Source organism: Juglans regia, chromosome 7 (genome assembly GCF_001411555.2).
Source record: "Juglans regia cultivar Chandler chromosome 7, Walnut 2.0, whole genome shotgun sequence".
Taxonomy (NCBI): Eukaryota; Viridiplantae; Streptophyta; class Magnoliopsida; order Fagales; family Juglandaceae; genus Juglans; species Juglans regia.
This window is the reverse complement of record NC_049907.1, coordinates 6,309,522-6,322,741: the sequence shown is the minus strand read 5'-3', so window position 1 is coordinate 6,322,741 and position 13,220 is coordinate 6,309,522. Positions and strand designations below refer to the sequence as shown.

Here is a 13,220-nt window from a genome sequence, read left to right as displayed (position 1 = left end):
ATCAGCGGGAGTCCGCAAAGTGTTCCTCAAATTGACTACCTGTAGAACTCTAATAAAAAAAGTACTTACTAACCCAAATCCCAATCTTCCTCTCACCCATTTTCATCTTGTTATGTACTTAAGATATTGCTTAACAAAGTAATGCATAATCAACATCCAACTTTGCTGTTTCCGAAGAAACCTTTTTACCACCGAGTTCTACACACCATGGAAAAAATATAGCCGAAAACAATGATTAGAGAGACCAAGCACGAAAAATTCATACAAATACCAGGTTGATGCAGCACACCTTAAAGAAATTAAAATGGAAGCATAAAAAGAAAGGGAAAGAAGTGAAAGAAGCAATGAACTAAGATAACTCTACCGTCAGAAATTTATTATCAAAAAGTCTCCCAAGAATTTAAAAAAGGTTTAAGAAAGTAAACCCTAATTAACCCTAGTCACACCTGGGTCAACAGACCACTAAAAGAACTAACACAGTTCAAAATAACATAACCCAAAGACTTAAAAGCCAATAACATGAACCATTAAATAGATAATAACATAAACCCCTGCTCTCAATCCAAGTCATTGGCTGAACTGTCCAATGGCGTCGGTGTCCACATGTAACCAGTGGTCTGTATCTGGTGTCCGCACCACAAGTAGTTAATAACCCCTAATTTATCAATTCAGAAAACAGAAGGAAATTCGCAATTACCATATATATGTGGAAATAACAAGCAGAGAGCTGCAATATCTGCAATCAAACTGGCTACAAAGTGAAAGAAAAAGCAAGCCAACCAACCACTTGACTGGATCTGCCACTCTCTTCTGTTCAGGAACGGGATCTTCCCCGTGGTGGGGGCGAACGGCTGCATTGTCAATCAAAATTCAAGTGCCATAAATGTAAGTATCAATACAAGGCTGCATAGCTAGAACTAAAACACAGAAAAACAAGTATCTGAGAAAGATGAACCTGTCATATCTCCCATTAACAGGGCTCTCGACTCTGTCGTACTTGGGACTTCCTCTTGCTTCAGGTCTGGAACTTCCATGGCCGTAGTCTGGACTAGCCCTATCCCTACGATATGGACTTGGGGATCGCCCATGATCATAGCTTCTCCTATCGGGAGACATGTCTCGGCCTCTTCTATCAGGACTGTGCCCATTTCTTTTCTCGTCGTCATCTCGAACTGCATATTCCACTGAAATGACTCGATCCATGAACTTACTGATCTCAAATACAAATAAAGCAGAGTTAACATGGAACAAGTTTGAAAATAAAATGGAACAAATGTTAGGCACCCATAAAATAAATTACACCAGAGGGTTGATTAAAATATATACTATAATCATTTCTAATGAAAGTTTTTAAATCAAAGACACTGGTAGTCTATGCAACGTAGGATTTGCTGAAGGAAATACAACCTCATGTTTGTTGCCTCCAATGCTCTGGTAGCATCCTCCTGTGATTCATACTGAACAAATGCGAAATTCCTTCTGATCCTTATGTTCAATATTTTCCCATATTCATCAAAATGCCTCTCCAGATCCCTTGTCCTGGTATAACTTGGATCAAAATTAATGACAAACAGGGTTTTTGATGGTCGCACATTAGCTGAAGATCTTGAACCGCCGGGCCTTCTAATGCCACGCTCGTGCTGAAATAAAAAGTTTACTAATTAAGTTTGAAGGTTCAACACTAGGAGTAGGAGTAAACTTGCCCAAGGAAATGTTTTGGACAACATGTGGATTGGAAAAAAAGATCCTTCAAAGATTCAGAAAAAAGTGAAGGAAAAAAAAATGCAACACCAACAAGTGCATGGACAAGCATAGACGGGTATATAGCGATGAAATCACCAAAAGCATCATATATATTGAAGTAGAGTTTTCTGTGGTGATCTAATACACAATCAATCAGGTCTTAAAAGAAATTTAACAAAAAAGGTCAAGTATATCTTATATGCTTGCATATGTAATCATGTCTCTATATGTTGTGTGCGTGTATGTGCGCACGTGTGAGAGAGAGAGGGTATATTCAATGCACACATCATAAAATTATTACATATCCATGTTATCATTAAATCACCTTGGTCCACTCAACACGAAGTCGGCGGCCCTTTCGACCAAATTCTGTCCTGTCAAGTCTCCGAATTGCATACTCAGCATCTCGTTCATCTTCCATATAGACGAAAGCAAATCCTATACAGCCAGAATGTTAAGAAACCAGAGCAGGACAATTTCAGTTATATAAACTTATTACCAAAAGACAAAAAAAAAAAATCTGCTCATAGCAATAGTTTAAAAAATGAGGAAGTGTTTGACTCATCAAGCTCAAAAAATTTGTATATTAAAAAAACTGTCAGGAAGTAACACAACACCTGCCACTGGCTGCAAAATCATCATGATTTCTATGTTGAAACGTGTCGGAAACTGAACACTGAGCAAAAATCATGAGGAATGAAAAAGCAATGGTATCTGAGGTAGTGTAGGATGGCAGGGCTAGGGCAGATCAGATTAATTCTTCAGGAAAAATACAAGATGAGCTTGGGCACATGCTAGAAAAGAAATGCAGAGAAGCACATCCATCCAAGAAGAGCATGGACATTCCAAGTAATCCTGCGCCAAAGAAATGGTTGAGTATGGGGGTTTACACTTCAATGAAACTTGCTTCTCTTGAGGGAAAATAACATATACACCCATCTGAAAATAACGATTTTAACGAATAAAATTGACCCCCTTGTATATCAGCTATCTTTGAGGATTGTGAAAGGATGTTTGAGGAGCTCAAAATTTTTTTTTATCAATACACTTTTATCTTGGACTATCTCCATAGACTTTAATGGGCTAAACCTACATGACTTTCTTGTATCTTTATCTTCTTCTGGATGGGTGTCTCTATTGTATACTTCCAATGTACTTGTTTTGCACTTATTAACGAAGAATTAATACTTATAGAAAAAATCAACTATTTTTTCTAATAGCTACTAATCATGGGTTACATGAAAATTTAAAAAGATGACTTTATATACATTCTTTTAAGGTTATACCTCTCAATTAAAAAAAAAAAGAAACACAACTTCTTTGGCATGGATGTTCCATCATGTGTGCACCCTCAACCTCCATCTCCCTTAAACCAAATATTACAAATTTTCAGCTGATAGAAAAAGGGCATTTATGTCATGCCAATATTTTGATAAAGTAGCAAAAAGTAATTTGAGAATAAAACCGACCCAGTTGAGAAGAAATAAGTCAACAACATAACAGGTTTGCGTTTTTGTTAGCTGCCGTGACCGATATACGAAAAGGGTCAATGAATTAATCTGATAATTTTCGATGGGTGTATGCTATTTTACCTTTTCTTAAACATGTTGAAACCCCAAAATGACTCAACATAAGAGGGCACTTTTGCCGTTGAGTTGTGAAGCTCAAAATAGTGTCTAGGCACTCCGACATTTATATGAGGCCAATAGTCCCTGTTAGATTTCTCAGCTGCTGTAGGACTTACTTGTTGACCAATAATTGTATTCTAACATACTTATCCAAATCAATCCAACTATCCAAAGAGCGAATAACATGCATTTAAACTTCAATCTGTACTCATACAAAATATGTGATATAAGGATAACTTATTAATAATTCTGTTTCAGATATCATCACATTAATATACATAAAAGAGAGAGCTAGAAGAAGCAAATATACATTGTAGCTTAAAAACATATCATACTGTTATCAACAAAATCACCATCACCAGTAGCCCAAGGAATCTTTCACTTTTTATAGTAGCTGGATCACTCAAGGCAAACTCAACATCCACACACGTGAAAAAAAAATGTACATAAGAGCCCGGGATAGATCATAATTAACCATTATTCATAATATAAAGCAAAAAAGAATATGACTGAGTAGAAAAATAACTTACCAGACTTCATATCCACCCTCTCAACCCTGCCATATCTTCTGAAAAGTCGCTCAACATCAGACTGCTTTGCATCAAATTCAATGTTGCCGCAAAAGATGGGCCTCATATTCATCAGGTCCCAACCGAGTAACTCTTTATAACCCTTTAATGAAAAGCTGGTGGACAAAAGACGAGGGAAGTATATGAGTAGTTTTGTCAAACCAATTTTCAAAAGGAGCTTCATCAACCTTAACTGTTACATTAGTCTCTGTCATTGTAATGCAGAACCTAAATTATTCATGAAAAGTAAATTCAGAAAAAAAATGAAAACAAATTTTTAAAACAGATAAAAAAACGATTTCTTTACAATAATATGAGAAAAAAGAAATCATTACATCCATCATGCTGATCAGTACTTCACCCAAATAACAAAAAATCAACAGCAAACAGATCGACACAACGAAAAACCTGAGAACTCTTATCTTAGATAAGAGGAACCTTCATTTGAAACATATAATCGAATGCATCATAAATTACAAAAATAAATATGAAAATAAACCAAAAATAATGTTAGAATTCTGAGAAAAAAAGTCAGATCTGTTAATATTACCGAACAAAAGGTTTCGTTTTCATACCTATGAAGCTTCAGTACGGAGGTCTCAGAGAAACCCTAGGGGTAATTGGACAAACTGTATTCAGATGTCTTTTTTTTGGAGCTCGAGACTACTTGGATACAGCGGAATCGGGAGGCCAAAGAAAAAGTAGTCATTAAAACGACGGCGTCCTCAAAACGAATTGCCTAGTGGCTAGTTTCCCGAGTATTGGACCTGCGGGTACCATCGCTTGAAGCATTATAATCGACACTCGTGCAGTGTTTGGTCATAGGACTTATCCCATTCCTATCCGAGTTGGGAGATAAATAATAATCCAACGAAAATGTTATATACTATACTTGTCACACCCTTGATCCTTGTCCTCCCGATGTAATATTATCCATCATTTCTTAAATTAATTTTTTTAAGTGACTACTTAAAAATTTTCGCATTAGTATATTGAAATGAAAGAAAAATGTTTTTCAATTATACAACATAATTCATAGAGAAGTACCATATTTAAAAAATGATCTTACAAAAATAAATTTATGTATTAATGTACAATCGGTGTAGAGTTCTGCTAGATACAGTTATTTTTGTGTATTCTTTGCGCACTCCAATAATATGATTGGTCAAAATAATTATTTTATCTTAAAAAAATAACGCAACTAATCACATTAATAAAATATATAAAAAGTACTTAAAAATAACTGTACATATAATTTTTGTATTCTATAAGCTTGTTTGTAGACACAATATTTCTACTCGTGATCCAATAACTTTTTCTTTCAACTTCTTTTTATTTTAATGGAAAGAACACTTTCTCGACATTAATGTTTTTATTCCATTAGGTTTTCTATCGAATAAGACATTATCTAAGGCTCCTTGAATTCCTATTTTTTTTTTTTTTATACATATAAAGTTGTATTATCATTTTCATTCCAATTCAGTCAAAACTAGAATAGTCAATATATCACACATATACATATATATATATATATATATATATATACTAGCAGTAGGTAACGTCCAAGGGACGTTTGCCTAATTTTTTTTTTATCTAGGGATTGAGGAAGTATTTTTTTAATGATGTTGTAAATTTTTTATTTTTTTAAAAATATTTATGATGATTAAAAAAATACATGAAAAAAAGAAAAGAAAAATAAAAAAATGAAATACACATTCTGGACATATTTTCAGATTACTTTTTTATTAGTTGTAGCAGTTCTCTTTAGTTAATTAAGAATATTATCATATTTAAATTATGTTAAAACTCTAAATATTTATATAGTTATATTTTTTTAAAAATATTTAACAAAATTTCATCATTTATTTAATGATGAAATATTAGTATTTTATAAATAGCTTGGTTACTTTGAAATTAGTGGTACTTGTATAAAATCCTGTATGGCGTAAGATTTTCTAATTGATAAAAAAAAGCACGTTTGCCACATCTGCCAAATTGAAGAAAAAAATAAAGTGTGATTTCAAATATTAAAATAATCTAATGCATAAGAGTGAAATTACTATCTATTTATCTTCATTATTTATTATGAAATTTAAATTATATTAAAAATTCAAATTAATTAGATAGTTTTTTTCTCTTAAAAATATTCAGTAAAACTTCATCATTTATTTAATTATGAAAAATTAATATTTTATAAATTAAAGTTGATTTTAAGTGTATAATATAATATTATTCTATTAAAAATGTTCAGTAAAACTTTATCTTTTATTTAATGATGAAAACTTAGTATTTTATGTTCATTATCTATTATGAAATTTAAATTATATTAAAAATTTAAATTAATTAGATAGTTTTTTTCTCTTAAAAATGTTCAGTAAAACTTCATCATTTATTTAATTATGAAAAATTAGTATTTTATAAATTAAAGTTGATTTTAAGTGTATGATATAATATTATTCTATTAAAAATGTTCAGTAAAATTTTATCTTTTATTTAATGATGAAAAATTAGTATTATATAAATTTAATTTAATTTTAAGTGTATGATATAATATTTATATTTTAATTATCTATTTTATGTTAGTTTAAATCAATATTTAAACTTCTACCGTTAAATTAAATATAAAAATTTAAGATGAAGGGTTGTGATTTAAAACCCAAAGTTTACGTATGATATGTTATTTATATTTTACTTATTTAAATTTTAAATTAGTTTAAATCAGTGTTTTAATAAGAGAAATTATTTAGATATAAATTTTAACAAGAGAAATTATTTATTATAGTGATAAATATTACAGTCTTATAATTATATCTCTAAAGTTTACAAGAGAAATTATTTATATAATTTTAAAGTGTGTAAAATATGCACAATATCTTTAAAAAAATTTGGTATATTTGAGATCCACTTTAAAGAATCTACTTTTTACATAATTGTGATAAATATTTTAATGATTTTATTTTATTTTTATATATAATAGTGATAAATATTATAGTGATTTTATTTTTTATTTATAAAAAATCATGTATAATGTGTGGTGTGTGGTGTAAGAAATAGGAAAATATGAGTAAAATAAAAAGATAAAAAATTACTGTTTTTACATTGATCCATTACATTTAACGGTATATGATTTTAACAACTCAAGTCAAGCTACCTTTAAAATTATATTCTAAAATAACTAATCAATATTACAATTAAAATATCTTAGAAAAAACTTAAAGAGTTATTGTCTTACTTATTACTTGGAACCAAAATATGTTATAATTTATGTTATACAAACAAGTTTAAGCTTTGTTCATAAGTTAATTTTAACAAAATATATTTTTATAATCTTATAATTGCATCTCTAAATTTTAACAAAAAAAATTATTTTTATAATTTTAAAGTGTGTAAGTTTCACACAATATCTTTAAAAAAATTTGGTATATTTGAGATCCATATTAAAGAATATATTTTTTACATAATAATGATAAATATTTTAATGATTTTATTCAATTTTATATATAATAATGATAAATATTATAGTGATTTTATTAATTTTTTTTCTTTCCTCACTTTCTCTCTCGAACTGTTCATTACTGTAGCACTTGAACAGTAAATATCTTTCCGCATATCATCAAGCCGGGTCAAAACAAGGAATGAGGCATTCACGGTTTTGTACTGTTCATTATTGTAGTACTTGAACAGTAATTTATAGCCACTTTTAAGATAAAGGAGATATATAAAAGTAATATTATATATAATTATGAGTTATACAATTGCCGCATATTCTTTTTAAAAAGAGTAGAGTCCATTATTAAAAATTAATTTTTTCATGTAAATCTTATATTTACTTATATTTTCTAAAAAGAGTGTGAAAATTTAGAAACCAAAACTAAGGACTTTGAAAAATAAAAGAGAATTATATAAAGAAAAACTAAGCTTAAAAAGAACGAAAACTATATTTTTAGAAATGCCAGGGTTTTTCTCCAAATTAAGTAATTAGTTCAAAAATTGACACGTCTCTTAAATGGAATGGGTACATAGGAATGATGTTGTTTGCATCGTAATTAATTTGGTATAATTTTCCTTCAAACTTGATTGGAATAATCTAAGATTAAATGCCCACTAAAAATGTGACAAACACATTTTTTTAAGTTTAAATTAAAAAATTATCACGTGTCCTTTCTTATAAAATTATTTTAGATATTGTTGGAATTAGCTTGATACAATCAAATCTGCTCATTCTCAGGATTTCAAATTGCACAAAATCAACCACATAATCATCTCCATAAGTCTAGGAATAGCCATTAATTTGTAAATATTAATTATTTCCTTATATTAGTTTATTTCCATACTTAATCTAGCCTCTTGTATCTATTTAAACAAGAACGTATCATTGTATTTTGTAAGTCAGAGAAATAAAATCATTCTGTTCTTTACATTCTTGACATGGTATCAGCCTAAATACGATCTCTACCTGAGACCTCCATGGCTTCCTCGTCCTCCTCCAACTCCATGTCTTCCCCTCTAACCTCCATTATTTCCTCTCCATATACTCTCCACCCCTCTGACTCTCTTAGTCTAGTCCATGTCTCTGGTCTCCTTACAGGAGATAATTTTCCAAAATGGCAAAAGGCCATGACTCGAGCACTCAACGCCAAGAACAAGCTCAGTTTTGTCAATGGCTCTCTCCCCACCCCTGATCCGAACTCTCCAGAATACAAACAATGGCACCAAACGAAGGACATGATCATTACCTGGATTTTAAACTCCATCAGTCTATCTCTAGCCAACTCCCTTAGATACCACACAAATCCACGAGAAGTTTGGATTGACCTCCAATCTAGTTTCAGCCACAGGAATAATGCCCGTCTCTATCACCTCAAACGTGAGCTTTCCTCTCTGCAACAAAACACCACCTCTATTCATGAGTATTACAACCATATCAAACAAATATAGGATGAATTAAGTCATCTTTAAAACAACAATGACCTCAAGGATTTGCAAAAATAAGCAGACGATGAACGCGTCTTCCAGTTCCTTCTTGGCCTAAATGATTCCTTTACCCAACTCAGAACCCAAATCCTAACTATGGAACCCTTTCCCCCCATCACAAAAGTTTTTTCTATCTTGTTTCAAGAAGAGCAGCAGCGCCTCCTACACATCCGCCCACTGCCGACGGAATCCATGGCGTTTGCAGCAGCCAACTCCAGCACCACCCGCAGCAACCTCCGTTGCACTGAATGTGGCAAAACGGGTCACACCCGTGACCATTACTGGCATGTTATTGGATACCCATCTGGCCGCGACCCACACTCCAAGCTGCGCCCCTCTCTTCTTGACAAACCACCGTCTAGCTTGGATTCGGTGGCAAATCAAGCATCTTTCTCCTCAGATTCCTCGCCGGTACCGGGACTGACGCCGGAGCTCTACCAAAAACTGCTGGACTTGCTCACCCCGACACCCACTTCTTCCAACTTTGTCGGTAATGTTACTTCTTCCCCTTCTTCCTTTGACAGTCACCATGACTGGGTCGTGGACAGCAGCACTAGCGCCCACATGTGCCATGATCGTCGTCTGTTCTCTGAACTAAAATCCCCACCCCCTTCTCTCTCAGTGAAGTTGCCAAATGGCCATACCCTCTCCATTATGGGTATCGGCCATTACACATTATCCCCAACCCTTACCTTTTCAAATGTCTATTATATCCCTGATTTCCATTTTAATCTCTTATCTGTCCCTCAGCTTACCATTAACACAAATTGTATTGTTTCTTTTTCCTCTAATTTTTTTTTTTGTTTCAGGACCCATAGTCGACGAGGCTGATTAGAGCGGGTGATTTTTGCAATGGGCTTTATATGTATCGGCCCAACAATGTTCTGGCTCTCTCCATACAATCCACTGCTAATAAAGACTTATGGCATCGACGCCTAGGTCATCCTTCTCGTCCTTTTATTCCTCAATTATTTAATAATTCTCATGTTATTTCGGATTGTGATGTTTGTGCTCGTTCTAAGCACACACGTTTGCCTTTTTCCTCTAGTGATAATAAAAGTTCTCTTACTTTCAATAGAATATTTTGTGCAATTTAGGGTGGCTACCATACTTCTTTCATTTGTGGTTCTCATTATTTTCTCACTATAGTTGATGATTTTTTTTGCACCACTTGGATCTATCTTATGCGTTATAAATCAGAGGCATATACAAATCTCATACATTGTTTTGGCCCTTGTTCAAATCCAGTTCAATACCATGGTAAAAAAATTTCGCACTAATAATGGACAAGAATTTTTTTCGCAAAAATTTCAGTCTTATCTTCACAATCAATGCATTATTCATGAACGTACCTATATTGAAACTCTGCAAGAAAATGGTGTTGCGGAGCGCAAGCACATGCACCTTCTAAATATTGCTCGCTGTCTTCGCTTCAAAGCACACTTACCTCTAAAATTTTGGGGAGAATGTGTACTCACTGCGGCATATCTCATTAATCGTACACCAAGTCGCATTCTTCAAAATAAATCTCCTTTTGAACTTCTCTTCAACACCATTCCAAATTACAATCCCCTTCATGTGTTCGGTTGCTTATGTTACGCATAAACCCTCCGTGCTCATAGAGATAAATTCTCTCCCCGTGCCTCCAAATGCCTATTTCTTGGCTACCCCAGTAACCACAAAGCATACAAACTCTATAATCTCGACACACAAAAAATCTTCTTTTCTCGAGATGTCACCTTCTATGAAGACATTTTTCCCTTTTAAGACCTTCCAGATATTTCCCATCCATCCCTCCCCATTCTCCCCTTACCCGTTCCCGAACCTATCCTTTCATTACCCGTTCTAGAACCAATCCTACCAACCCCATCCTCTCCTCCTACTACCGCCACAAACTCTCCTCCTCCCTTTACGTCTTTTCGTCTTCGTCGCACTACTTCTCGCCTAACTTACCTCCAGGATTATGTTTGTTTGACTCTACACGTAGGGCCCACGACATCATTACTCACTACATCAATCTCAGGTACTGCTCACTCTTTATCTGCTTTTCTTTCATATTTTCGTTTCTCATCGTACTTTTTTACATGCTCTTACCTCTTCTATTGAACCTTCTTGCTATTCCACTGCCATTCGTCATTCCCATTGGCGTGAAGCAATGTCTAATGAGCTTTGTGCCCTTGAAGCCAATTTTACCTGGACACTTAAACCCCTCCCTCCTGGTAAAAAGCCCATTGGTTGCAAACGGGTCTTTAAAACCAAACTCAAAGCAGATGGTTCCATTGAAAGGTATAAAGCTCGCCTGGTTGCAAAAGGCTATACTCAAGTTGAAGGCCTTGATTATCATGAGACTTTTGCTCCTGTTACAAAAATGACTACTGTTCGGTGCTTGTTAGCTGTAGCCGCCGCTCAGCAATGGATCATTCACCAACTTGATATCAACAATGCCTTCTTACATGGTGATCTTGATGAAGAAGTATACATGACACTATCTCCTGGATATTGCCCTAAGGGGGAGACTCGTGTCTGCTGCCTCCGTAAATCCCTTTACGGCCTCAAACAAGCATCCCACAATTAGTTTTTTAAATTAACCACTGTGCTTCTTGATGTAGGTTTTACTCAATCTCAAGTAGATCACTTTTTATTCACTTTGGTCAAAGCCACGAGTATCACCATTGTGCTTGTCTACGTTGATGATATTCTAGTTGCTGGAAATGATCTTTCCCAAATTTAGACATTCAAACATGCACTCTCTACCAATTTCAAAACTAAGGATCTCGACCCTCTCAAATATTTTCTTGGTCTCGAAGTTGCTCGTTCACAAAAAGACATCTTCCTTAATCAACAAAAATATGCTTTTGATATTATGAATGACAGTGGTCACCTTGGTGCCCGGATCGCTTCCTTTCCCATGGAACAAAACTTGAAGCTCACAAATCAAGATGGCGCCCTTCTTTTCAACCCTAGTGCCTATCGGCGACTCGTGGGACGACTTATCTACATGACCATCACTCTTCCTGATATTGTCTTCGCAGTGAACATCTTCAGTCAGTTTATGCATGCCCCTTGCCTTCCGCACATGCAAGCCGCCACTCGTGTTCTTCGATACATCAAAGGCAGCCCAGGCCAAGGCATTCTCTTTCTCTCTTTCAATACTTTACATGTTACTGCCTATACTAATTTAGATTGGGCTAGCTGTCCTACTACTCGTCGCTCCACCACCGGTTATTTCATTCAGCTTGGCACGAGTCCTATTTCATGGCGTACCAAGAAACAAATGACAGTAGCTCGCTCTTCCGCTGAAACTGAATATCGTGCCATGGCCGTCACCACTTGCGAGTTCACCTGGTTAAAACAACTCCTTGCTGATTTTGGTATTTCTCATCCTGAACCTTTCAGCTTACATTGTGATAATCAATCTGCTCTACACATTGCTCTTAATCCTGTGTTCCATGAACATACAAAGCATATTGAGATTGATTGTTACATTATTCGAGATAAGATCCGATCTGGTCTCTTCAATGCAGTCCATACGCCATCACATGAGCAAATTGCGGACATCTTTACCAAAGCCTTAGGTCGAGAACTTTTTCATCATTTCTTATGCAAGTTGGGCATTACGGATCTTTATGGGCCAACTTGAGGGGGAGTATTGACACAATCAAATATGCTCATTCTCAGGATTCCAATTGCCCAAAATTAGCCACGAAATCACCACCATAATTCTAGGAATAACCATTAATTTGTAAATATTAATTATTTCCTTATATTTGTTTATTTCCATACTTAGTCTAGCCTCTTGTATCTATTTAAACAAGAACTTATTATTGTATTTTGTAAGTCATAGAAATAAAATCATTATGCTCTTTACATTCTTGATAGCTTTGGTGTACATATAGTTAATATTAATACATGCTACATTCTTGAGAATTTATGGACCTTCTTCCTTCCATACAACTTCATTACTATTATCTAAAGTTATTTCTTCCAATTTGGGAGCAACTCTATTGCCTTCTCTAAAAGAGTTGCTACACAATAACCCCGAAATTTAATACACCCGGCACACTTGATTATGTGGAAAAAAAATGAAAGAAATTCTGAAGCACGACTCAAACAAACCCAACTCACCCTTCTATTCTCTCGTTTGAAGCACAACTCGAACCATAATTTTTCCAAGAAAGAAGAAGATCAACCTCCGCTTGAAACTCTAGATCTTAAAATCTCATGCTTTAGATCCCGAAATCTCGTTCTCTAGAGATTGTGATTGTGACGTGAAGGAAAAAAGGAAGGGGGAGAAGGAAACGGAGCA

The 13,220-nt window shown here is 34.2% G+C and overlaps 1 protein-coding gene across 2 annotated transcripts; it reads right to left on the bottom strand.

Annotated features, from left to right (window-relative positions):
* Nucleotides 1-336: 336 nt before the first annotated feature.
* Nucleotides 337-4,687, bottom strand: LOC108982604 (serine/arginine-rich splicing factor RS40-like). Of its 2 annotated transcripts, XM_035692380.1 has the most exons (8): nt 4,516-4,686; nt 3,902-4,056; nt 2,361-2,598; nt 2,069-2,181; nt 1,408-1,640; nt 956-1,210; nt 785-851; nt 337-655 (listed from the first exon to the last, which is right to left on the bottom strand). In XM_035692380.1, the coding sequence occupies exons 3-7, from the start codon at nt 2,383-2,385 to the stop codon at nt 815-817; spliced, it is 663 nt and encodes a 220-aa protein (XP_035548273.1). In that variant the 5' UTR covers nt 2,386-2,598; nt 3,902-4,056; nt 4,516-4,686; the 3' UTR covers nt 337-655; nt 785-814. The 2 variants fall into 2 exon arrangements, with proteins under 2 accessions (XP_035548273.1, XP_018809583.2); XM_018954038.2 differs by lacking the exon at nt 2,361-2,598 and having other exon boundaries at nt 4,516-4,687.
* Nucleotides 4,688-13,220: the final 8,533 nt, after the last annotated feature.

Excerpts from the sequence above, each read along its gene's own strand:
- LOC108982604 (XM_018954038.2), bottom strand. The coding sequence starts at position 4,013 with ATGAATATGAGGCCCATCTTTTGCGGCAACATTGAATTTGATGCAAAG. Across the intron at positions 2,182-3,901 it reads GAGGGTGGATATGAAGTCTG|GATTTGCTTTCGTCTATATG; the intron begins GTAAGTTATTTT and ends CTGGCTGTATAG. Across the intron at positions 1,641-2,068 it reads TTCGTGTTGAGTGGACCAAG|CACGAGCGTGGCATTAGAAG; the intron begins GTGATTTAATGA and ends TTTTTATTTCAG.